Source organism: Pipistrellus hanaki, assembly GCF_964339955.1.
Source record: "Pipistrellus hanaki genome assembly, chromosome: 10".
In the NCBI taxonomy this organism is placed as follows: Eukaryota; Metazoa; Chordata; class Mammalia; order Chiroptera; family Vespertilionidae; genus Pipistrellus; species Pipistrellus hanaki.
The window spans coordinates 42,341,143-42,365,138 of NC_140512.1; the positions used below are offsets into that span (position 1 = coordinate 42,341,143).

Here is a 23,996-nt window from a genome sequence, read left to right on the forward strand (position 1 = left end):
GTGCCAGTGACAAGTTCTGAACCCACCTGCCCAGACATGAGGCCCATTATACAACCAAAGCCCCCAGTGACCATGTAGGGTATTTATACGTGACAAGTAGCAAAGCTCTAAATTCTAGGATTACGTGAAATGAGTCATCAATGGCATCAACTACACTTTCCTCAGATATAAAACTCTCTAGAGCCCAGGATACCAAACATGTTTTTAATTGTCCATTCACACAATATTCACAATGCAGGAACAAGCTGTTTAGGAAATAATAATAGCACATCCTACAAGTCAGGTCCTGTTTTAAGTCCTTTTCATATATTAACTCATGTGAGCCTTGTGAGATGGGCATATTCCCACTTGGGAAGCTAAAAATGTGTCTGAGACCCCAAGACCAGTAACAGGAGGAGCCAGCGTTTGAACCAGGAAATTGGCTCCAGAAACCACTTGAGAAAACTAATCTGACTTCTCTCTGATGAGAAGGGATCTGTCTACACTGGCTCTATCCAATTGTCAACAATGAGGCATGCTTTTATGGCAACCCACTAACTTAGCTTAATTGCTTCTCTGTGGTTGGGGGGCTCTCTGGGGAGACCAATATCTAAAAGCTCTGACTGCACTTTCCAGCTTCAAAAGCTGAGCATGAAGAGACATTTTTTGTCTGACAAAGGATAATTCTACATGAGGACAGTATCAGCCGAACCATGTGATAAACTGAGGGCTCCGAACCAGCAGTGCAGAACAGAAGCCCAATAGTCCTGGTGCCAGCAGCAATCTCTCAGGGGCCCAACCAGCCCAGAGAGAATGGTAATCACCACTCAAGAAGAAGCACTCATGAAATCATGAATAGTGCTAATTGTGCTTTTAAACATTCCTGTCAGAATGTAATTTTTATTGCATTTTTAGAATGTGAAAATTAATAGAAATTCCAAGGCAGGTGCTTAAGTACAATAAATGGAATTTAGACAGTTTTAAGAATAGGTTATTAAAAAGAGATTTGCATTCTTTAGCCTCACATTTTTTGCCTGTGCCATTGAGCAGGTAGGGAGAAGATGGAATAATCAAGATGATTATTTTTTCACTACAGAATATAAATGAGGTAGTTGTGGTTCTTATTTACTATGTTTCAAAATATGTAAAATTGTAGACGTTAGGCTCAGAAACCAACTGCAAATAAAACAGTCACTTAAATGCATATAAAAATAAGTTGAGGTTATCTAACATAAAATCCCCCAGAATAAAAGGCACTAAAAGCTTTAGTTGTCATATATCAGGGACAAAAAAATTAGAGAGTAGCTGACATCTCCTTGAGAAAATATCTCCATGGAAACCACTTAAGCTTCAGCATCTAAAGTGATAACGTGAGGCACTCCAACAGAACTGCTATTAATTGTAATTTAATTCAAATTGCAACACTATGTATGTAGTGGGGTCTGGGCTAGATGATGTATATATGCCTTTGTTCTTCCCAGCTTCTTTGTTTTGTTTTGCTTTATTATCTTCTTTTAAATTTGAGTGGTATGGCAGAATTTTTTTTTTTTAAGTAATGCAGTTTAAGCATTTGCTATTGCTTAATATTTTAGAAATAAGTGAATAAAAGGTTTTCAATTAAGATGAAGTTATATATATAAGGAGCTGCTGTTTTATTTTGGGAGAAAATACTGCTGATCACGTTCAGGAGGGAGGGATTGGTCAAGGCCAGCGGTATTTATCAAGAGGACATGTGTGGGCCGTGGCCTCATGAGCCTCGGTCTCACATCTACCAGGGTACGTATACCCGTCACCTCAGTTTCCACAGTAGGCTAGATAGTTAGAATTCTAGTTTCAAATGGGGAAGAGATGATGAAGTTTTGGCTCTGACAAGTGAAATAAAAACTTTACATTTCCAGCCAGTAAAAAACAAAACATACAACTTTACATTTACAGTGTCCAAGACCTAGTGACTCAAAGAGGTTCTTTAGGTGAAAAGAAACAGGATCTGTAAAGGAAACTGTCATCTGCTTTGTGCCTTGGTTGTGTACGTAATGCCAACGTTTATACAAGAGGACTGAACAGGCAATTGATTTTATTTGATTCCCTCCTTCCAGTGGTTTTTTAAGGCAATTTCTGAATTGTCTCAATTGCTTTTTAGGAAAAAGATTTACTGATAATCACAGACTAGGCTGACATTACATTCTTTTGTCCGAGTAAGTATAAATAGGTATTTTAATAGGAACTATATCATTATTGGTAGAAGCTCAGAATTTGTATTCCATAAACACTAAGGTAAGTCATGTGGTATCCTTTTAGATGTTAGAGATGTCTTCTTATTTCTCAGGTGGGCAAACTGTTTCTTCTTTTGTTAATAATAATTGTTTAGAAATCAATATCAAAGCTATGGTTGCCTAACGTGGGCTCCTGATGATCACAGATGGTTACAGCTGGCTTTCTATCCCACAACCTGTTTCTCCACCTGGGAGGCTAAGATGCAGGACAGCGTGTAGGTCACGGTCATGTAGCTGGTAGGTGCCCAGGTCACTTCGGCCAAGTCTCTGGATTCATCTGGGACTTCTGTCGTTCTCTACCACAGGGCGTGGTAGATCATGTTGGCATTAACTGAATGCAGGAACGCAGAAGCCCCAAGGCTGGGGGAATAAGATAAATTTGGGAAGTGCCATTCAAACCCCTTTCATGAGGGTTTCCAGATTGTCCTCAGTAGCAGCGGGACCCCCTTCAGGGCCTGTCCTCCCAACTCACAAAGGGTACTGGTAGTCAGGAATAACAGGGCTCTGCATTGTGGAGCTGGTGGGTTCTTTAGGCTTTTGCTTCCTCCTTGAAGCTCATTCTAATGTGCCTTTTGCAGAAACAAATAGATCGATTCCTGAGTGCTTTGGTTCAGAGTGTTCAAATGTTAGGGAACATACAGACTACCTGGTGTCATGTAAAAATGCAGATTCTGATTGGGCTGGCCTGGGGCGGAGTCTGGGTCTACATCTCTCACAGGTGGCTAGGTATTTAAGAGGCAGAGCTATAACTGAAACCTTAGTGGTTCATAATTCCTTCTGAGCATCTTGCCTTTCCCCACGGCACCCCCACCTTCCCCACCCCGGGAATCATTTGTGTGCTCTTACTAGTACTGAGTTACATGAGAATTCACCCCATGGTTCCATTATCTTTAGCCCTATTTCTCTCCTCTCTCTCTCTCTCTCTCTCTCTCTCTCTCTCTCTCTCTCTCTTAAATCCTCACCTGAGGATATGTTTTCATTGATTTTTAGAGAGAGAGGAAGGGAGAGAAATATTGATTGGTTGCTTCCCTATGTGCCCTGACCAGGGATTGAACCAGCAACCTAGGTGTATGTGCCCTAACCAGAAATCAAACCTGTAACCTTTTGGTGTAGGGGATGACAGGTAACGCTCCAACCAGGGGTATAGTCTCACTTTTCAAGGAGAGGGTGCTTGAGAAAATAACCATAATGAGAAGTTAAAGCCACCAAACACAGTGAATAAACCCTAGAGCACACCTTTAAAGACATTCTCTGACGTTTTTGCCCAGACAGTGGTCAAGAGTTGGCACTGTTCATGAGATGACCGTCTTTGGGAGACCCTGGAGCTGGTGCCTTCAGGCTCCTGCCGAGAACACCTCCACCGGGCACTGGGCAAGGGTTAGCAAAGATGTCTAAAACTTCTGGCTTGGGAGCTTGATGAAAGTAACTTTTTGATAACCCCAAATCTAGTCAAAAGATGATTTTATCATTTGTGAGAGTACTGAGGCATCTTTAGTCATCTGAGGAGACAGGCAAGGAAAAAGGGTCTCCTCTCATGCCCCTTTGTAAATTTCTAGTCAATTCCAGGACCATAATTTGCCTGTTTCGGAAACAGCAGAATATTACTACTTTGCTTCTGCCATCATCATGTCCTTTGAGGTAAGTGTGGGGAATAATAAAATGCATTTGGAAAAACACTTAATGTTCTGCTCTAACCTCTATATCTCAGTGTGCAGAACACGTCTTCGGTTTTAGACGATGGATGTGCTCCTGCTCTCCGTGGGCTCGCTCTGTCAATATTCATCCGGCTTTGGCTTTGGTTTGGAGGACGACTGTTGTAATTGCTCTTTCATCAAAATGTAAAATTGACCCTTTTTTATTCCTCAGTGCTCAGAAACCAGGACACAGATGAGGAGGGTTTCTGAGAACACAGTGTTGTCTCCCCGGATCCGGCCGGCCGACCGGCTCCCGACTGCAGCGTGTGGACGATTAGAAAGGGCAGGGAGCAAAGCTAAAGTGCTTTAAAAATTAATTCTGCACATATTTTAAGTCTTTTATCAATGCCCAGCAGGGCTCATGCTTTTGAAACACTCTGTTCAACTGCATTAGCAGAAGTGAAACATGTAATTCCAGTCCCAAGACGTGTCTTATCTTCTAAGAAGGCTGGCCTCAGAAAACTACAACCCCCTCACTGGGTATTTCCATCATCTTCTGAGTTGTTCTTCCTGGATGAACCTTAGATCTCAAAAGACAGTGTCTTTGCTTGTAGGCAGGTGGGATGACTAATGGCCACTGAAGAAACCATATGAAAAGAAAAGGCTTCTAACGCTTCCTGATGCTTCTCCAACAAGGGCCTCCTCCAGGTGCTGGCTCCCATCAGGATCCAGATGCTGCGATCCATGTCCAGCCTGAGCCACATTACTGTCACAGCCCTTCCTCTCATTCGTGTCAATAGAGTGTGAAAAAAGTACTTAATTGCTTTTTTAAGTGTATAAAAAACAAAACAAAAACAAAAACCATTCCGGGAAGGGGGAGTCTGCAGAACAGCAGGAACTTCACCAACAGGTATGCAGAGCACTTATTATTTCAGACTTCCACTTTATATTCGTGGGGTGGCAGAAGACAGGAAAAACAGTTTACAATAAAGAACTGGAAATCTTTTATGTTTAAATTTGATTATTTTCCTGGAGAAGGAGAAGTGGGGAAAGCACTGAATCTGAAGGGAGTCTTCCTGAAATTTAGGCCTGGCAATGCTGGTCGCTGTGCACCCCAGCAGGTGCTGTAAACAGGGGGCTGGGCCCCAGCCCTGACCGCACAGCAGGCATCTCGGGAGTCGCCACAGGAGTCTCCAGGTGTGACGCAGGGCTGAGCTAGTGCACAGCAGCCACTCTGCTCTTTCTTGAGGGCATTTGCTTTCTCTGAGTCTCATTTCTCTTATCTTTACTTAGCTAGTTATTTATTTTTTTAAAAAAAATACATTTCTATGACTTCAGAGAGAAAGAAAGAGAGAGAAACATCAATGATGAGAGAGTATCATTGATTGGCTGCCTCCTGCACGAGGGATTGAACCTGTAACCTGGGCATGTGCCCTGATCAGGAATTGAACCTTGACCTCCTGGTTCATAGGTCTACGGTCAACCACTGAGCCATGCTGGCCGGGCTCATTTTCCTTATCTTTAAAAGGTGGCTAACAATGTCCACTCATACATATAGGTCCCCGTGAATGAAACCAAATCTTGCCCTGACAGCATTTCAGCAACTAAAGTCCTTTACATTTTTAAACTGTCATTTATCCCTTTCAGTTTTTTAAAAGTTAAAATTCCCAAGTCAATTCTTGAAAAACACTCTTTGCCATTCCCAAGAGGGAAATGTCAAAGCGATTTGGTCTCCATATTTAAAATAACTTTCATATGGCTTATTGTTTATTTAGATGTTAACATAAAGTTGATTTTATCCCCCCCCCCCCCGCTGAGCCTTCTGGAGTTGCTCCTAGCTAGAAACTGAACAGCGGAATCAAGAATCCACCTACTCTTTCTGCGACACAAAACTGAGGCAAAACGAATACCCTGATTTGCTGGAGTCAGTGGTTCTGCCATCGCCAGAGAAATTGCCATAGCAGCGAGGACGCCTGTGTTTCCCCGAATTTCCCCAGCTCCACCAGAGGGAGACCACAGCTGAGAGGATGGCCGGGCACAGACCCCTGGAAAGAGGCCTCTCTAAGCCCCCTACCTGGTGGGGTGGCCGAAGTGGGGCGAGCACAGAGAGAAGACTGGGAGAGGATCCTGTCCTCCTTGGGGCTCAAAATCTATTAAAAGGGACAAGGGAAAGAAAAGTAGACAGGCAGAGGGAAACTGGGACTGAAAGTGACAGGGAGGAACACAGACGTAGACCTTGTCCCATAGTTGATGTTTGTGACCCTTTTGATTTATTCACAGTGGAGTTTCAGAGAGTTAAACAATTCTGGTTGGGAAAGAATAGAACCTGGGAGCAAACGCAGCCCCTGACACGCTGGAGTGAGTAGAGAGCAGCACAGGAAAGAGGATGGTGAGCAGGGTGTGGTGCTGCAGGGAATCCAACCTCACTGCCATCCCTGCAGCCACTTAGGAGAGGTTGGCTGCCTATCATTTCTCACCATGGCCCTCACTGCTTTGCAAAACACAAGCTTGACAAATCTGTTCTGTGATGGGGAGGCTGTGGCAGCTTAAGGCAGCCTCTAAAGCCTTTTCAGGTCCCTTAGATAAACATGTAGTTAAATATATTAATGCCAAGACTTTGAATCTGGAATGTGCTGTGTTGGAGGTGGGGTCAGAAGTGAGAGTTTTGGACTTAGAGCTGAGATTTGCTAACTTTGGTCCATATTCCTCTGGAAGAGGATGATATGCCCCCAATAATGAAAATGAGATAATTAAACATTCAAATTACAAAGTTAAAAAGCGGCAAATATAAATTTAAAAAAGTCAAGTAAAAGCAAATGGTAAAAGTATACAGAAAAATGACAGCACTAATAAATAAATCCAAAGCTGGTTCTTTGAGGAAAAAAAATCTAACCAAGAAGAAAACCTAAATCTATAATATAAAAAATAGGACTAAAATTTTCTAGAGAAAAATTTAAAAAAATTTCTGAATGGAGATGACAAAAGCCATAAAACATTTTTATTTCATCATGCAAAAAATTTTAAAAATTACATGAAAAAAAAGCACCTCATAAATGAAAAAAAAAATAGAGATCAAACTAGAAAAACACTCAAACATAGTAAAATACTAATTTACTTAATATATAAAGAATTCATATAAGTTAAGTAGTAAATGACCAACAAATAGGAAATAATATAAATATTTGGTCAAAGAACATAAATAGGCAGTTCATGGAAAATACAAGTGACTTATAAATGTACACAAAGATACTTAAGCTCACTCATAATTAATAGAATTCAAATTAAAACAATAAAATTTCATTTTTCAATAAAATGTAGCAAGTTTAAAAGATTATGATGTACTGTGTTGAGGGTGTGGGGAAGAAGACACTCATACAGTTTTGGATTGGGGGTTACTAAATCATTGGAGGCTGACGTAAATCAAATATAATAGCTATCAAAATTAAAAAATACATCCCTTTATTCAACAATGTCACATGTTGTAAAGTTAGTCATTATGAAAACAAAAGATGGGAACAACATAAATGACTAATGGATCAGATATCTCTAACCTGAATATTATATTTAACGTAAGCTGTGTAAATGTGCTTGGTGCTCTTGCAGAAAAGCAGAATTTGCAGGAAAAGTGCATATGAGAAAATGAGGAATAATAATTGTTCTTTGCACTTGAATAAATGTTACCTGAGTGGGTCACAGATGAGGAGAAAAGACACACAAGAGAATAAAAGGATTAGGTGTCAGGGATTGAACGCATTAATCAGGTAATCTTAGCATAAGGATGCAAAAAGGGAACTGCTCAGAAATAATTAAGATGTCAGTATAAAAGCTGGAAAGATTATTTTAAGTCCTTGCAGGTGGTAAAGAAAACCACCTACCAGCTTGTAATTATGAAGGAAACTGAATAATATATTCAGTTTTTAAATGTTCATCATATTCATAACTCTTTTGCATATGAAGATATAAAAATATTTTATCTTCAGATGGTAGAAAGCAAATTTGGAATATAGATAAGAAATCAAGTCATTAAAAATCATGACCTCAGAGGTAGGGTAGGGTGCCTTTAGAAGTCAAACTCACATTCCCAGGGGTCAAGGGCTGTGGTGAGTTTAAGCCTCATTTCTCAGTTTGAAGTAGCTGCCAGACTGTGCTCTGGAATCTGACTGGGTGCGGTTGTTACCTTGAGTGTTCCCTGGTACCAGATTCCATCGAGCTCCCAATTTATTTGGGAGAACACATTCCTAAGAGGGCTGGTTTTTCAATAGCTCTGTGAACCTGAGTGAATCCCCTGGACAAGCCTGGGTTTGGATCCTCCCGGCTTCCTGACAACCTTGACCCTGGACCTGGGCAGGAGGAGAATTGGGCCGTGGTTAACTGCTTTTCCACTCTGCTCAATGCTCCTGGGTTCCTTGGTCAAGAGTCCCTCAGTATCAGACGCAGGTTAGCTTTAGGGTGGGAGCCAGGGAAGTTAAGGTTACAGTGGAGGCTGTTCAACTGCCAGCACCTAGCAGAGGCTGATTCTCTGGGGCCTTCTGGGCTGCACAGGGTACACTTATAAGTTAACAGAGGTATGGACACGGTCACATACCTCTGCTGAGAATATTACGCACTAGAAGTCCTTTATATATCTTTATAACTAGTTATAATCTTTATAAAAAGAAAATTCCGTAGGGAATGAACCTTACATCTTAGAGTTATCTGCTTATGGTATGATATTTTATAAAAGGTCCTAGGATGTGTGTGGCATTTGGTCTGATGTATTCTGTATCAAGTATCACGAATGTGATAAAACACCTCAAGGTATACTAGGAACACCCCAGGGCTGTACAGTTTGGAGTTGGTCCTTAGTGCAGAAATTTACAGCATCCGACTCATGTGTTTGTTTTGTTTTATTTTATTTTTACTTTTTGCAGAATGTGCCGTGCTGTCCATGTTTGTTCTGTTGGGAAATCCTTGCTGTTTCAAGGAAAGAAGACTCCTGGATTCGACCAAGAGAAAGAACAGAGCCTGTAATTGAGAGATGGGTCCCTGCAATTTCCCGCTGCTCTGCGACCTTTAATGCACCAGAACTCAGGACTGGGTGTGTTTTTTCTACCTTGTAACTATTGTTCTAAAAATATCCCTCAGGACCCTAATGATGTGCTTTAGAAACAGGCAGTGCCTCTTATTAGTGGGAGAAAACCAGGCAGAAAAAACAATGACTGGATGTTCCTAACAGAGCAGAATTGATGTAAATCAAATTAATGCAATTTTGTTTACTGTTTTCCCCCATAAAAATGCATTCTTACTCCCTGTGCTCGGCCCTGTGTTTGGGATGATCTTGTTACACTGCCAAAGACCTTGCACACTCCAATCACGTGGGAACTGCCTTCACATTTTTTTTTTTTTTGCCATTATCCATGCAAAATCTAAAGATTACCTATTTTCACTAAATTGATCCAATTTATAATTTAAATAAATACATTGATAAACCTTTCTAACCCTACTGAGTAATTCTATTTCCTGTCAGGGCTCAGAACAGAAGCCTGCTCTCCCTTTAATGAAGGACAACAGCAAGGGGCATGTCAGAACCAATCGGAGACTTTCTCTTTGACAGAATTTGAGGGGCCAAAAGAGAAATAAACAGGAAGTGACTTTACACTGTTATGCAGTGCCATGTCTATTTTCTTTCCACAGTGACCCCCTATCAAAGGCACCAGGCCACACTGCAGGGGTCAGACTTCCTCCCTGGGAGTGGTGTGGTGCACAGCCTGCCAACCTCTTGCTTTGGAAAACATGCAGAGCCCACAAAGCATCACAGAGGTAATGAATAACTCAGCTAAGTGCTATAGAAGAGAAAAAGGATCTTATTACACAAAGCCAGCATAACTTAGAATATATTTTCCGTTCTTACCATCTGATATATCTAAGTAAGAGATACGGCAGGGAGCACAAAGATCGCGAAATCTAGGGGTGGATGTCTTGAGTTCTAATCTCCAGGTCTCTGCAAAGCACATACCCTGGTGAGGGTGTGAAGTGAGTAGCTTTGGTTTATCACTGACATCCCTTCAGTACTGAGGCCATCTTCACAGCCAGGCGTGTGCATTATTTTTGAAGATGCACATACTTCATTAAAAATTTTTTTTTTATTGATTTGGGAGAGAGAGAGAAACACGGATGTGAGAGAGAAACACTGATCCATTGCCTCCTATACACAGACTGACCGGGGACCAAACTCACAACCTAGGCATGTGCTCTGACCAGAAATAGAACTGGTGCTCAACCAACTGAGCAACACCGGCAGGGCCATATCTTCATGTTAAGTAGCATACCCCTCCCCCCCAATATCCTTTCAATTTATGTTTGCAGTTGATTCAATAAATTGAATAATATTTGGACATCTTCCTCAAACTGAGGTTTCTTCATGGAGTCAGCAACTTCTATAATTACACCTTTTCATGAGATCCAGAGTTCAGCCCCAAACTGGAATTCTTGTTTGTTTGTCTGAAGTTTGCTTTTCCAGTTTCAAGAAGCTGATTGGCTGCCCTCAAGTTTAGAAGAAAACTTCTGTGTCTCCATGAGCTTCCTCGTAAGATGGTCAGAGGAGCCCAATCTTTTGCAAGCTTATAGCTACAGCTTTTCAATTTGAGACTTCCTAGCTAAAGGCTTCATTACCTTTCATAATTTTGTTTTGTTTTGTTGTTGTTGCATTATTTGTATATTAATTTCCTTTCCTTTTGGTAACCTTATTTAAAAGGGCTCACCACGGGGGCTATTAGTAAGTTTCTCTCTTATTTGGAGAGTGATCCTCAATCTTGGCTACACATTGGAACCCTTCCATCCCCTAGGGAGGTCTCACATAGATGGGACACCTGCATCTCACACCCAGGGCATCGGATTTCATTGATCAGGGGTGTAGCCTAGATACTGGGGTTTTGGAAAGCTCCCCAGTAATTTGAAAGTACATCTGAGATTGAGGACCACTGAACAGGTGAGTGCTTTCAAACTTGATTGTGCAAATGGTACGTCACCTGGGAATCTTGATAAAATGTAGATACTGTCACAGTGGGTCTTATTTCTAATGAGCTTCCCAATGCTCCTCATCTTCTGGTTGAGGGCTGTCCTTTCCAAGGCACCAGACGCAATGAGTTACTCACATGTCCTATTCAAACCAGGACTGATCAGCCCTCACCCTTGTCCTCTCTCTGTCCTATACCTACACAGACTTAAGAAAGACATGATTTACAGCCAGCACCAGCATTTTGTCTATATACTTCTGCTTTGTTCCTGACTATCTGACAGCAAGGATTCTTATTCTACTCTCACATGAAGATTATCTGAAGAAAGCAAAACCCTCCAATCAGAATCCTGAATGCTGAACTGAGGCTCACAGAGACTAGGGTGCACTTGCTGATGTGGGGATACACTTGGAAGCTAAAGATTAGTTTAAACTGAGGACATCTGCAATTCAATAGATGAAATCTGCAGAAAGAGATTGTTTTTGGAATTTCTGTTATCTGATTAAACGTAGAAACTTCAGGGAAATGAGGCGCCATAAACCCCCCTTCTGAGTGGCTTTTACTTCCCTTTGGAAGGAGACCAAGAGTAAAACTACCATAAATCCCCTCCCCAAGGGAGTTTTATGGCTTAAAGAATACAGAAAGACCACTCCCACCTGCATAAACAAGCATGATCACAAACTTGCTTCTCTCTCTTCTGTTCTTGTAGGAACCCATTTGTTCTCTCCATAGACAGCTCTTCTCTCCCCCTGTTCCCTACTGAGTAAGGTATACAAGCCTTTAGCCATTTATTAAGCTAACCCTCTTATAAGCTTTCACATCGATAAACGTTTTTCTTCTGTTAATCTGTCTTTTATCGGTTTAATCTGGCGGTCCCTAATTACTGGACATAAGAAGGCAGAGGGAAAGTTTTCCTCCCTGATACTAAGCCACTAAAGGCTGCTAGTCAGTGACCGTCCTTTCTGTCTGTCTTTCTCTGTCCCCATGTCCAGCCCCTGCCTCCCATTTCTCTCTCATGTTCCCGTTCACCTAAAGCTGTGGTCGGCAAACTGCAGCTCACGAGCCACATTCGGCTTTTGGCCCCTTGAGTGTGGCTCTTCCACAAAATACCACAGCCTGGGCAAGTCTATTTTGAAGAAGTGGCGTTAGAAGAAGTTTAAGTTTAAAAAATTTGGCTCTCAAAAGAAATTTCAATCGTTGTACTGTTGATATTAGCTCTGTTGTCTAATGAGTTTGCCGACCACTAACCTAAAGGAAAAGAATAAAATCATATTATCTAAACAAGACTTCAGAAGCTTCTTTTCTCTCCATCTAATTAAGTTCATATTTCTTCATACACATTTTCATAATTATGGAAATTAATTGGGGATTCCAATTATGAGATAAATTATGGTGATGAGATTGATACAGCAACTGATTAATACCAGGTAAGACCTCTGCCCAAGTGCAAGTGGACATTTTTCTGCAAATTGACCATATGGTTTATAGTACAGGTCAACCATAATACCTGGGGTGCAGAAATTTGATTAGCACAATGAATAATAACAGAAGTGTTCCCTATATACTTTTTCATTATATCAACCAAAAGAATAAAATTGTCATGCAGAAATCATGATTTTGAAAAAACCCAAATGAATCCAAACTGTTTGGTTTTCACAACTGTATCTCACAGTCCACAAGGCAAATAATTTGCTAATTAAGATGTAATGACTCTAACCTTGTATTGGCCCAAAGTAGCATCTAGATGTTTTTGAAACGAATTTATTGGCAGCCAGCTTAGACCACACGTGCTCAGAGCCTCATGCAGGGAGTACCTGGAACAGCTCAAGCACCTGTGTGTCTCAAAGCTCCTGTGCTATCCCCATCCACTCTGGCATTTGGAGGGACTTACCTGGGAAGTCTGTTCCTCAGTAGCCCTGACATCTGTCTTTTCTCATCTCATTTTTTCACTCGTGTTTTTCTTTTCTCAGCATTAGGAATGCTTCCTGCCATCCAGGCCACAAGGAAACCAGGCCACTGTGTGATCCCTTCACGAAAGGGAATTCTTCATACGCACCCCTGGCACACAGCACCCCTCACTGTGTTATGGGAATCCATGTATGAGGAACGATTATTTAGTCTGTAAACTGGCTATTCTGTCAACAGGGCAATTTGGGCTTCTTTGGAAGCTTCACAAAGCTTTGCAGCACAAACCCTGGCAAGGACCACAATGAGAGCTGTGCCTGAAACTGAGACACATGGTGCCTGAAATACGCAAAAACAATCAAATGTGTCATCCTTACACTACGAATGGTTACGAATTAGACATTAAGGTGGGGGAGGACTTTGAAGTCTTTAGTGGACATTCAAGCCTCATAGCAAACTGTGTCTAACGTAACAATGACCACATTGGTAATAGTATTGCAGCTAAACTTTAGTGAAGCTTGCTATGTGTCTATAACTGCACTAAGTGATTAAATACATAATCTCAAATATAATTCTATGGGTTAGTCTTAGTATTTCCACTTGAGATATGGGGAAATTTAGGAATAAGTTTGGAATACCTGCCCTTGTGCTGGTGAGGGCACTTATGCCACTTTGTCCTGCTCCTCGTCCTATTCCTGTCTTTATCATCAGCAACATCTCATGTTGCTTTGGAGACCCACTGAATGTTAGGTTTGGAGATCACTTAGAGGCCCCCAAATCTCCACGCCTCTGGGAGGAGGCTTGCAGAAGTGAGCTTAGTTGCCCAAGGTGAATTTGGATAGAGCGAGAAGGCTCCCCACCAGTCCCTGTTATGAGAACCTTGAATTTGCATCCAGTTAGTTTTGCAGGCAACAGCTACATCCTTTCATTTTAGCCCTGTGCATTCAAACCACATATCTTATCAACTACGGAAGTGGGACTCAATTCTCTGAGCTTTGGAAGCCTAAACCCATTACTTAAAAAGCTGGAAGGCTATTCATATAAACTCAGTGTTGGTGATGCAATCTCTGTATTGCTTTAAATTTTTCCTCCTGAGCTTAGAACTTGGAAAAAGGGGCTGCAAATCAAAGAGTCACAAGGCAAACGTGCGGGAGTGATTTGATCAGATCACTCAGCAATTCCGTTGCAGCCTGCAGTGCAGGCATTGGCTTGTTCACTTTTCGCACAGAGCTAGAATGGTGGTGGGAACTTGTGACATTTGATATGTGCTCAGCTCTGTGCTGAGAACCCGTGTACCCACACATTCCTTTGCTCTTAATCCTCCAACTACATTACCAGTGAGGTGCTGTTATTAGCCCCATTTTACAGGTGAAGAAACTGAGGTTTAAAGAAATAAAGCAATCTGTCTAATGGCGATTTAGACTTTACCTGAATCCAGGTGGTCTAAGTGCCAGGGGTCGGTGGCGGACGACATGGGTGAGAGGGTGAGCGGGGAGGCCCCGCAGTTGGACTCCACAAGCTCGCCCTGGATGTGGACGTGGGCGGAGGCGTTGGTTTGCCTCAAGGCCGCCTTGAGAGGGGCGATCTGGTTGAACTGAACTCTGGAGAGGCACCCAGTGAATCCTGGGGTGTTGTACTTGTGAATCTCTTGGTCAATCTTCCCTGTTTCTAAAAGAAAAAGAAAGAGAATGTAAAAATCTTATTCTACTCACTGTCTTCCAGCTGCAGAACAAGCTTGTCTGAATGCTTTGGTTCAAATCTTACTCTTAGATTTCAGGTCCAAATGTTATATTCTTTTAGATGAAATACTAATGGCTCGATAAGGCTTAGGGCTAGAGACCTGACTTTAAAAGAATCTTCTGTGTTACTAGAGAACCTGGTAGGGTGAGAAGAATAAGACTGCATTTGTTAAAATAAAATACATTCATAGTTACCTTCCAAATACTTGAGATATTGCTGAAACTAACAACACTCTCTTGGTTTTGATTGATTTTTCTTCCTGATGCTTCAATGACTCTCTTATGGATATTGAACGAGCCCCATGCCCAGCTCTCCTGTACCTCTTCTATACCTCCTTCTTATTTTCTTATTTATAATAGAAATTGGGCATTCCCTTTCTTCAGAATCCAATCCCCTTAAAATTCTAAGGTTTAACCTTGGCTTGGTAGCCCAGTTGGTTAGAGTGTTGTCCCTAAGTGCCATGGTTGCAAGTTCAATCCCTGGTTGGGGCATGAATGGGTGGAGCCACAAATCAATCAATCAATCAATCAATCTCTCTCTCTCTCTCTCTCTCTCTCTCTCTCTCCACTCTAAAATTAATCAATAAAAATATATTTTTTTAAAATTACAGAATCCCACCTAGAATCTGATGGACGTTTGGAAGTGATGACATTTTCCCAACTCAATCTTAAACATACATATGTATTTAAGAATCACTACCTCCTCCCGACCTGTAAGCTCAACATCTTCCTAAACCACATGTGTCAAACACAAGGCCCGCGGGCCAAATCCAGCCCACCAGGCCTTGCAATGTGGCCCGCACCGCGCTGTCATCACTGCACTCCGCTGTCAGTTTATGACATTCTCAGTTTATGACTGTTCAGTAAACCATTCGGCCCGCGATTTAGGCTGGATTTTAGATTTTGGCCCCTTCTCTGATTGAGTTCGACACCCCTATTAACATTCCAATCAGGGGTGAGTTTGAGTAGAGGCATTTCCAACTAGTATAACCACACATTGCCACCTCAAAAAGAAGCAAGTATTTTTTGACCTTCTGCCTCAAGTTTTAGAATCTATCCAGCAGAATGAGTGTTGAAGGAATCTAGACCTTTCCGACTAGCAGTTCTCACAGTATGGATCCTGAGCCAGCAGCATATTAGTATCCCTGCAGACTTGTTATAAATGCAAAATCTTGTAACCAGAGACTCAAAGGATGGGGTTGAACAATCTGTGCTTTTACAAGCCCCCCAACGTGATTCTGATGCTGCTTGAGAACCACAGACACAGGCAATCGCCTTGTGGTGCGGCAAACTCAGGTGACAGGTAAATGGCACTTCAGCAATTTGTATTCTGGATGAGAGATTATGTTACCATGATGATCGCCTTTTAAATCCAAGGACAAGAATGTGAGATATTTATGAACTGTGAAAACAAAGACGGGCTGTGTTTAGAGGGCTGCGTTTCTCACTGGGAAACAAACGCAGGTGAAGTGGTCTTGTATAAAAATTGAGTCCCCATTAATTAAAGAATAAATCAGTAGAGAAGGGAGCAGGTCTTAGAGGCAGAATAAGTGGACTTATTCAGAGTCATCGCATTAATGAATCAGTTCAGCGATTGATCTGTACTAGTTGCATGTGAATTTTGATTAACAGGAGAAATGTGAGAACATGGATGATGAAGTAATGGTAATTCTGGGAATTCAAATAGGGTCTTAGACAAGCACACAGACATTTGAATGAGTGATGCTCTATATTTTCTTGCAGTAAATTTCAGTTTGTGACTGAACTAAAGCACATGCCACTTAGGATGGGGAAGTAGAACGTGACTGAGACCATGTATCCTGAAGGTTCCTTTGATGACTAGGAAGAGGCTCTGGTCCCACTGATTACTGTGCTGGTTTGTTCCCCTCTTTATTCCTTGCTTTCTCCTCCAGGATTGCAAACTACTCACAGTTTCATACTTTATCTCCTTGTCTAGTATCAGAATTCTTTGTTCTAGGGTCACCAATTTGCCTTCCACACAAACAGTTCAGATATTTGGTTTCCATTCCTCCCGCCAGTGATCTGCCTTCCCTTGAAACATCCTCAGACCAAGGAGACTCAAGGTGACGTTGTTCCCAGGGTGGGAATGAAGACCTCAGCTCATTGCTTTCTCGAATCCCTATCTGTTTCCACCTGTGGTGGAGGCAGCAGGACAAATGGCCACTCGGTGGTAGGAAACTGAGAACCACCCTGGTTCCATCGCCTGTCCAGCCTTGCAGTAGAGCTCCAGACAAAATAATCATAGCTGGTAGCTCCTCCCGTCTGGTGGGACTTCAGTTCAATTCAGTTCAGTTCAATTCAATTCAATTAATCTGATCACAGGTATTGACTTTGAGTAGTAGTAGCAGGAAGATAGAGACACATATAAAGATTTACCCTAAGCTGCTCACAACCTAGCTGGGAAAATAAGCATACAAACAACTGACTAACACAACTGAACACACGCTATATAAGAACAAGAGTTAACATTTATTGAACCCTTAAAATGTTCCTGAGTGCTTTATGTGAATTAGACATTTAATTCCCAGAACGAGCCTGTGGGGAAGGGAATACCATCATCCCTATGGAGTGTCTGAGGAAACTGAGGTTCAAGGTTAAGATCCCTTGGCTGCTGAGGCCAGGCCAACTGACCCCGAGTCTCTCAGTCACTGTGATTTTCTGAGCTGAGAAACAGACCACATGTTTGGTAAAATGATCAGAGCCTATGGGAACCCAGGGAAGCAGGTCTGTGTGGGGTTCTGCAGGAGAGGTCACACTAGAACACGGGTTGACAAGGATTTTTACCCTCTTAACAAATTTTTAAATGTACTATTGTGTACAGTATTGTTAACTCTAGGCACTCTGCTCAGAACAGATCTCTAGGACTTACTCCTCTTGCATATTTGAAAGTATTGACTCTTTAACCAATAATTCCCAATTCCCTTCCCCCCCAGCCCCTGGTAACCACCATTCTACTCTGTTTCTATGAATTTGACTATTTTAGATTACTGATATTCATGGAATCATGAAGCATTTGTTCTCCTGCGTCTGGCTTATTTCACTTAACATAATGTCCTCCAGGTTCATCCATGTTGTGGCAAATGGCAGGATTTCTTTTTTTTAAGGCTGCATAATATTCCACAGCATACATGTGTGATGTGTGATGTGTGTGTGTGTGTGTGTACTACATATATCTTGTCCATGCATCTGCAGCTGAAAGTTTAGATTGTTTTTGGTATTGTGAATAATGCTGCAATGAACCAGGGCATACAGATGTTCCTTTGAGATCCTGATTTCAATTCTTTTGGGTACATACTCAGAAGTGGGATTGTTGGGTCATAGGCAATATTTTTAATCTTGGAAAGAACCTCCATCCTGTATTCACAGTGGCTGTACCACTCCACATTCCCACCAAATTCCCCACATCCTCACTGCTTGTTACCTGTTGGAGGACCAGTTTTGAGGCTGAAAAAAAAGGGAGCTGCAGATGGAGTTTGTTATGAGGTCTGGGACCTATGTGAGTCTGATGGAGTCAGAGCTTACACCAGACTGGGAAGGGCCTTGAATATCACGTTAAGATGTTTGCATTTCAGTAAGAAACTAAAAAATGTTTCAGCTACAGAGGGCTGTGATGGAAACTTATTAGAAAGGGAAATAGTGGCAGCATAGCATTTGCTCTGAGCAAGCCATCTCATTAGCCCCAAGAACTCCCTGGGCTAAGAAGGGACTCCGCTGGGAGGAGGCAGCGTTATGCCTGGATGTGGACGGTGAACTTTTTTGTCACCAGCATCTTCTTGCCCTTATTTAATCTACAGTGAATCAGTTTTGGTTCTGTTTCCTCTGCCAGCGATTTGGGTGGAGACCTTCTGACTCTGGCTTCATTTCGTGCGGTCCCTGACACAGTCCTCTAAAAGTTACGTAGCTCAGGCTTCCCAATCACACCACAGAAAATGAGCAGTTTCAAAGGAGTATATATCTGAGGGTTCCTTATTCAGGTGCCCACTTCTTAAAGAGCTGCTTTAAGTGTCTCTCCCCTGAGGTGACTCCCGGGGAGAGATAACAGACAAGGTGGAGAGATGGGGCCCAGGAAGGGGGTTCTGATGGTGAATCTGTGACCAGAGGAGTGGTGAGAAGGAGCAGGTTGCCCAGGCTCGTTGGGGCTGTGAGCACTGGTGGGAATGTCAGCTAAGTGAGCACAGGCTAGGGGCTGGGCTGCTAGAATACTTTTCCATTCTCTTAGGGGCACTTAGCTCTGCTCACTCTCTTCTTTAGCTTTTGCCATTCTGTGTTTCCTTTTTATTGTGGAAAAAAAATCCCCATTTTTTTCCAACAGTTGTTTCTTTCCTGAGAGGTGACAGATAGCATGGTTCTGATGCCCAGAAGAGCAGAAACAGCATTTCCAAACCCGAAAGTATCCCAAAGCTTGTTGATGTGTCTCTAAAGACCCTGGGCTGAGACCCATTCCCTGGAGTGGGGTCAGCATTGTAATCAACACTCTTGGTTCTTCTGTCCTAATGGTTCCAACTCTTGGCCATGTGATAAAAGAATATCAAGAGTTTCTTATCAACCACAGTTGGTACACATTTGAGGTACTGGGTTAGCACTTTTGTGCATTATTTCATTAAGTCTCCTAAGAACTCTCTGAGCTAGACAGGATCATCCCCTCTGTGTGGAAGGGGAAACTGAGGCTCAGAGACATTAAGGCTTTGACAAAGAATAAATATTTAGCCCTGGTTGGTTTGGCAGAGTGGATAGAACGTTAAGACTATGGACTGAAGGATCCTGGGTTCGATTCTGGTCAAGGGCACATACCCAGGTTGCTGGTTCGATCCCCAGTAGGCGGTTGTGCAGGAGGCAACATTGATGCTTCTGTCTCTCTCTCCTCCCTTCCTCTCTGAAATCAATAAAAACATATTAAAAAAGAATAAATGTTTATATTTCATATAAAAAAGCAGAAAATGTTTTGTATTATTCTCAAGTTCTGCCTGAAAAAATGGACTAGATTATATTGTTTCCATATTTACTTGAATTTTTGGCATTCATAGTCAAGGACTCTTCATAGAAATGGCATAGTGAGCCTTTTTTATTGTTGCTGATCCTCCCCCAGGATGCTTTTTTCATTGATTTTTACAAAGAGAGGGAGGGAAAGAGGGAGGGGAGAGAAAGAGGGGGGAGAGAAAAAGAGGGAGAGAGAGACCTCAATGTGAGAGAGACACTTGGATTGGTTGTTTACCACAAGTGCCCCCGAATGGGGCTGAGGATCAACTTGCAACCCAGGTATGTATGTCTTTGACCAGAAATCAAACACGAGACCTTTTGGTGTCTCGACTGATGCTCTAACCATTTAGCAACACCATCCAGGTCTAGTAAGGCTTAAAGAAAATTAATGGCTGTTAGAGATGGCTCTAAGACCATATTTCATCAGTGATTGAACTGACAATATGGTGTTCAGAAATGCCATGAACAGAGGTCCGAGTTCACCAGCACCAGCAGTTCTGCAAGTGCTTGTCTGGAATAATGATCCAAACTTCTTAAGAACATCTAACAAATGGTCCTGAGGCTATCAATTCAGTGCATTTGAGCTTATTGAATGTTAATTATGCTAATTTATTTGACTGGTCTCATTCTGAAATCAAATATTAAAATACGATTTCTTGTAAGCAATTACTTTCTGCATGGAGATGTCTGGGCATCACTTGGACAAAACCTGCTCTCAAGAATGCATATTTTAGAGATGTAATACAATCACCACTGAAATGGAATTCTCAAGCTGTAATTAGTGCTTTAATGTCTGAGAATCATAGTGATGGGGGTATAGAAAATAGCTCACTTCAAACACTGACATGATTCCTGGTGAAACCTTAAAATGAAATGCTCCTGACAATACTCTTAAGGAGAACACGGCAATTACATTTGCAATGCATTAGTGTGCTCTCCACTCCTTATTCAGCTGTTGGATAGCAAGTGACAGGCAGGAGTGTAGGGAAATGCAGAGAGAAAAGGGCACCTGAACAAACGAGAAACTTGGGGAGAATAAAGCTATTTCCCCGCTCTGCCAAGGACAGAACTGGGCTCCAGGCTGAGACATGGATGAGTGCATCCTCAGCAAACATTTCGATGCAGACCCCTCTGAAGATATTTCTCCTTTTCCTTTGAGATTACTTAAATTCATCTATGTGTTCTTCTTGTGTAACCCATGGGCTACCAGGCACATGGTATCTATTAATCAGCTGAATTTTATTGTGTTTTCCATTTTTTAGAGTTTTCTATCACTATTCTTTTCTGCAGTGGGGAGGGAGGGGGAGAGGGATGTGAAATTTCATTGTATTCATTCTATGCTTTTCTCTCTTACAGAGGAAGATGGGAAGATGGGACTAAATTATGTCGTTTTAATAGCTCTTGACCTTTGATAGCACTAACTGAGTTACAAAGAGAGGATTTGCTGGGAGAAGCAGAATCTTCTTTTCCTCCAACATTGTCTCTGGAAATCTTTTCTAAGAATTAATAAAATTGGATTTTTTTTTTCTGAAACAGCAATGAAAAGAAATGTCTTCTGGGGTTTGGGGAGTTGGAGGAAGGATTGAGCAAAAAGGGGAAAAAGAGAGAGAGAGAACTCATGGACATGGGTAACAGTGTAGTGATGTCCTATGAGGATGGTGCGGTGGGGAGAGGATGTGTGGAAGTAGAAGAGGGCATAGAGAAAATAAATGGTGATGGAAAAAATAAAATAAGAAAAGATGTTATTTGAAGTAAAAAATGTCTTCATGTGAAGATGCTAGTACTACACTATTTTGAAACAACATAAAGTATTACATTTTTCTTTGCATAAATTTATTCCAGTCTCTAAACTATTGGAGGATACATACATAGGTTGAATTGTCATTCTTGTCCCTAAAATTTAGTCTGAAAACTGCAGGCTTATTATGGCTGCTGGTTAATAAATTCAGTTGTGCTTACCTTTACAATACAAAGGGGAATATATGGCCCCTCAGATGCTTCCAAAGTGCATTTGACATCACACTGAAACACACATCTGAAGACACATTCTCCATTTTTTCCTGAATGCTCCCAGTGGTCAGTCATAAGGCAAAATGCTTGGTGCCCATTTCTGTAGCCTGGGACATGGTGTGACTTTTTAGTGCTAAGAATATAGACTCTGAAAGTAACCAGACCTTTCAGAAAAATGGTCTTAGCTGTCAGTCTCCCCACAGAGCTGGGCGCTGGAATTACTTCGTTAGAAATACAGGTCTGGGTTTACTTCTCAGAGTTTTTGTAAATATAAGCTACGTATCCCAGCTGGAGAATTGGGCACTAATGTGTCGTTGAGTTTCCCATGAACTCAATATGAATGAACCTCTTCCTATTGTGTTTTATTCAACTTTTGCATTTGAACTTGAAGCAACAGAAGTAGAAAATGACATGAATTCTATATATAAAATGACTAATCTGAACTGTAGTAAAGAAGAATAATTTCTCTGTATGCCCTGCTTCTTCTGATAAGACTTTTTAAATGTATTGGGGTGACTTATTTTTAGACTTTGGAAAGTCCTATTAAATTGTAGTAAATACCATGAGAAAAGTGAGTTTATGCTTTTAATTTTTCCCCCTAATTCCTCTCCAAACCATTGAAGAAAATTCCAGCCCAGTCCAGCCCCTGGTTATTTCAGCCTGCTTCCTGGGGAGCAGAGGAATAGGGCATCGGGGAAAGGTGCAGAGAAGGTGCTGACCTCATACATGGCAAGGGCTGCATAATGCAGGGCAGGCTAGGAAAAGTGTGCCAACAAATGTTGGCATTTCCAGATAATGTCAATTTGAATGATTCAGCAAAGTAAAAGTTGTTTCCCTCCTGTGTTCTTGCTTGTATTGTAATTCTTTGCCTAGGAGGCCTCTAAAGCTGTTTTACCCAAGAGAAAAAACATCATTCGAGGACTAAGATTGCATGAGCGCATCAGGACATGAACATATCAGGACATGGACACATCAGGACATGAGCGGCTGAAGTTGGGGTTCAGCTAAATGGTTTTCCCAAGGAAATAAGACCCACCAGCCTCACAGGGAGAGGGGAATGCTGCAAGAGAGTGTGCTGGGGCGGGGGGGGGGGCGGGGGGGGGATGGATATGTTCCCTCAATTTGCTCTCTGTGTTACATCATTAACATAAGAAAGAATTCAAAGCTTGGGGCCCTGACATATGAAGGGTGTTCAGAAAGCAAAATGTAAATGTTTTGAGGCTAATCTGGAAACTGGAGCAGATCATCGTATGAATGTGAACATTACAATTATACCTGCCAGATGCTAAAAAGGAATGGAGCCCGGATGTGGACAGGTAGGCCTATGGGTATAGAAGTGTGTTTCCCCCCTCCCCCCCCCCCCCCCCACAACCGCTTTTTCTCCGATCTACCTCTAAAGCCAACTCAGTCTTTTCAGATTGGAGGAACAGTCTACTAGGTTGGGGGAAGGGACAGAGGCTATCTACATTTCAGCAAAGCATTTTATTAAGTCTCTTATGACATTTTCGTGGTCAAGATGGATCTGTATGGGCTCACGATAGCAAGAGTAGTATATGAAGGGTAGACGTATAACAAGATGAACTGGCTGGAATTTGATTGAAGAGTGAAAATTGGCTGCAGGGGAGAATTTTAGTGGTATGGTTCCAGGCTGACATTTATTTACTAATTTGGATAAAGACAACAGCGGCACATTGACCAGAATGCCATATGGCATTTTGTAGAAAGGGGTGGTTATGCGTGAGATGACAGGGTAATGAACCAAAGGGAATTTGAGAGGTTGAAATGATAGCCTAGATCTAACTAGAAAGCTTAGCAAAAACAAATACATAATTTGATAACTGAAAATACCACCCACTTCCTCCCACCCACCAAATCACCTTTAAGTTCAAATTGGATAGAACACACCTCATAACAACATGCACCCTCAGAGTGAGACATGGTTGAGTCAAGGGAAGGATGGCATCTAGATTATAACCTCGGAGGTGGTTTCTGAGACTGTCCCTAGAGGTCAGAATGAGCCCAGACAGGTGCTCCAGCTCAGGACAGGGCCTTTGGGACAAGGCAGCAATGATAAACCAGGTGCTACAGCAGACGGCCACCATGCCTGAAACTATGTCGCCTGACAGAGTTGAAGGACTGCGAATGTTTACTACCCTGACTTTCAGAAAATCCACCTTAACAAAGATCTATCCCCTGTGAATTGTTAAGTGCTCCTCCCGATGGCACTGGGATGAACCTATCCGAAGCACAGAAGAAAAGGAAGAGCATAGCTGATGCCACCACTACACCTGCATCTGTCTCTATGTCACCTAAACCCAGTGGCTTGTATGGCTCAGATGAGGTTTAGAGGTCTGTGGATTTTCACTTTCCTTTTCATAAAGGACGAGGGACTCTTTGGGCAATATTGTGCGGGAACCTTCATTTTCAGCTCCGACTGTGCTGGCTGCATGCTTATTTTCCCAG

The 23,996-nt window shown here is 42.0% G+C and overlaps 1 protein-coding gene across 3 annotated transcripts in view; it reads right to left on the reverse strand.

Annotated features, from left to right (window-relative positions):
• Positions 1 to 23,996, reverse strand: part of CNTNAP2 (contactin associated protein 2) — a 1,655,791-nt gene that overhangs the window by 8,326 nt on the left and 1,623,469 nt on the right. For all 3 annotated transcript variants that reach the window (XM_084896487.1, XM_084896488.1, XM_084896489.1), the window contains one exon: positions 14,215 to 14,454. In XM_084896487.1, the coding sequence (XP_084752613.1) occupies positions 14,215 to 14,454 (240 nt within the window). The remainder of the gene's footprint in view (positions 1 to 14,214; positions 14,455 to 23,996) is intronic.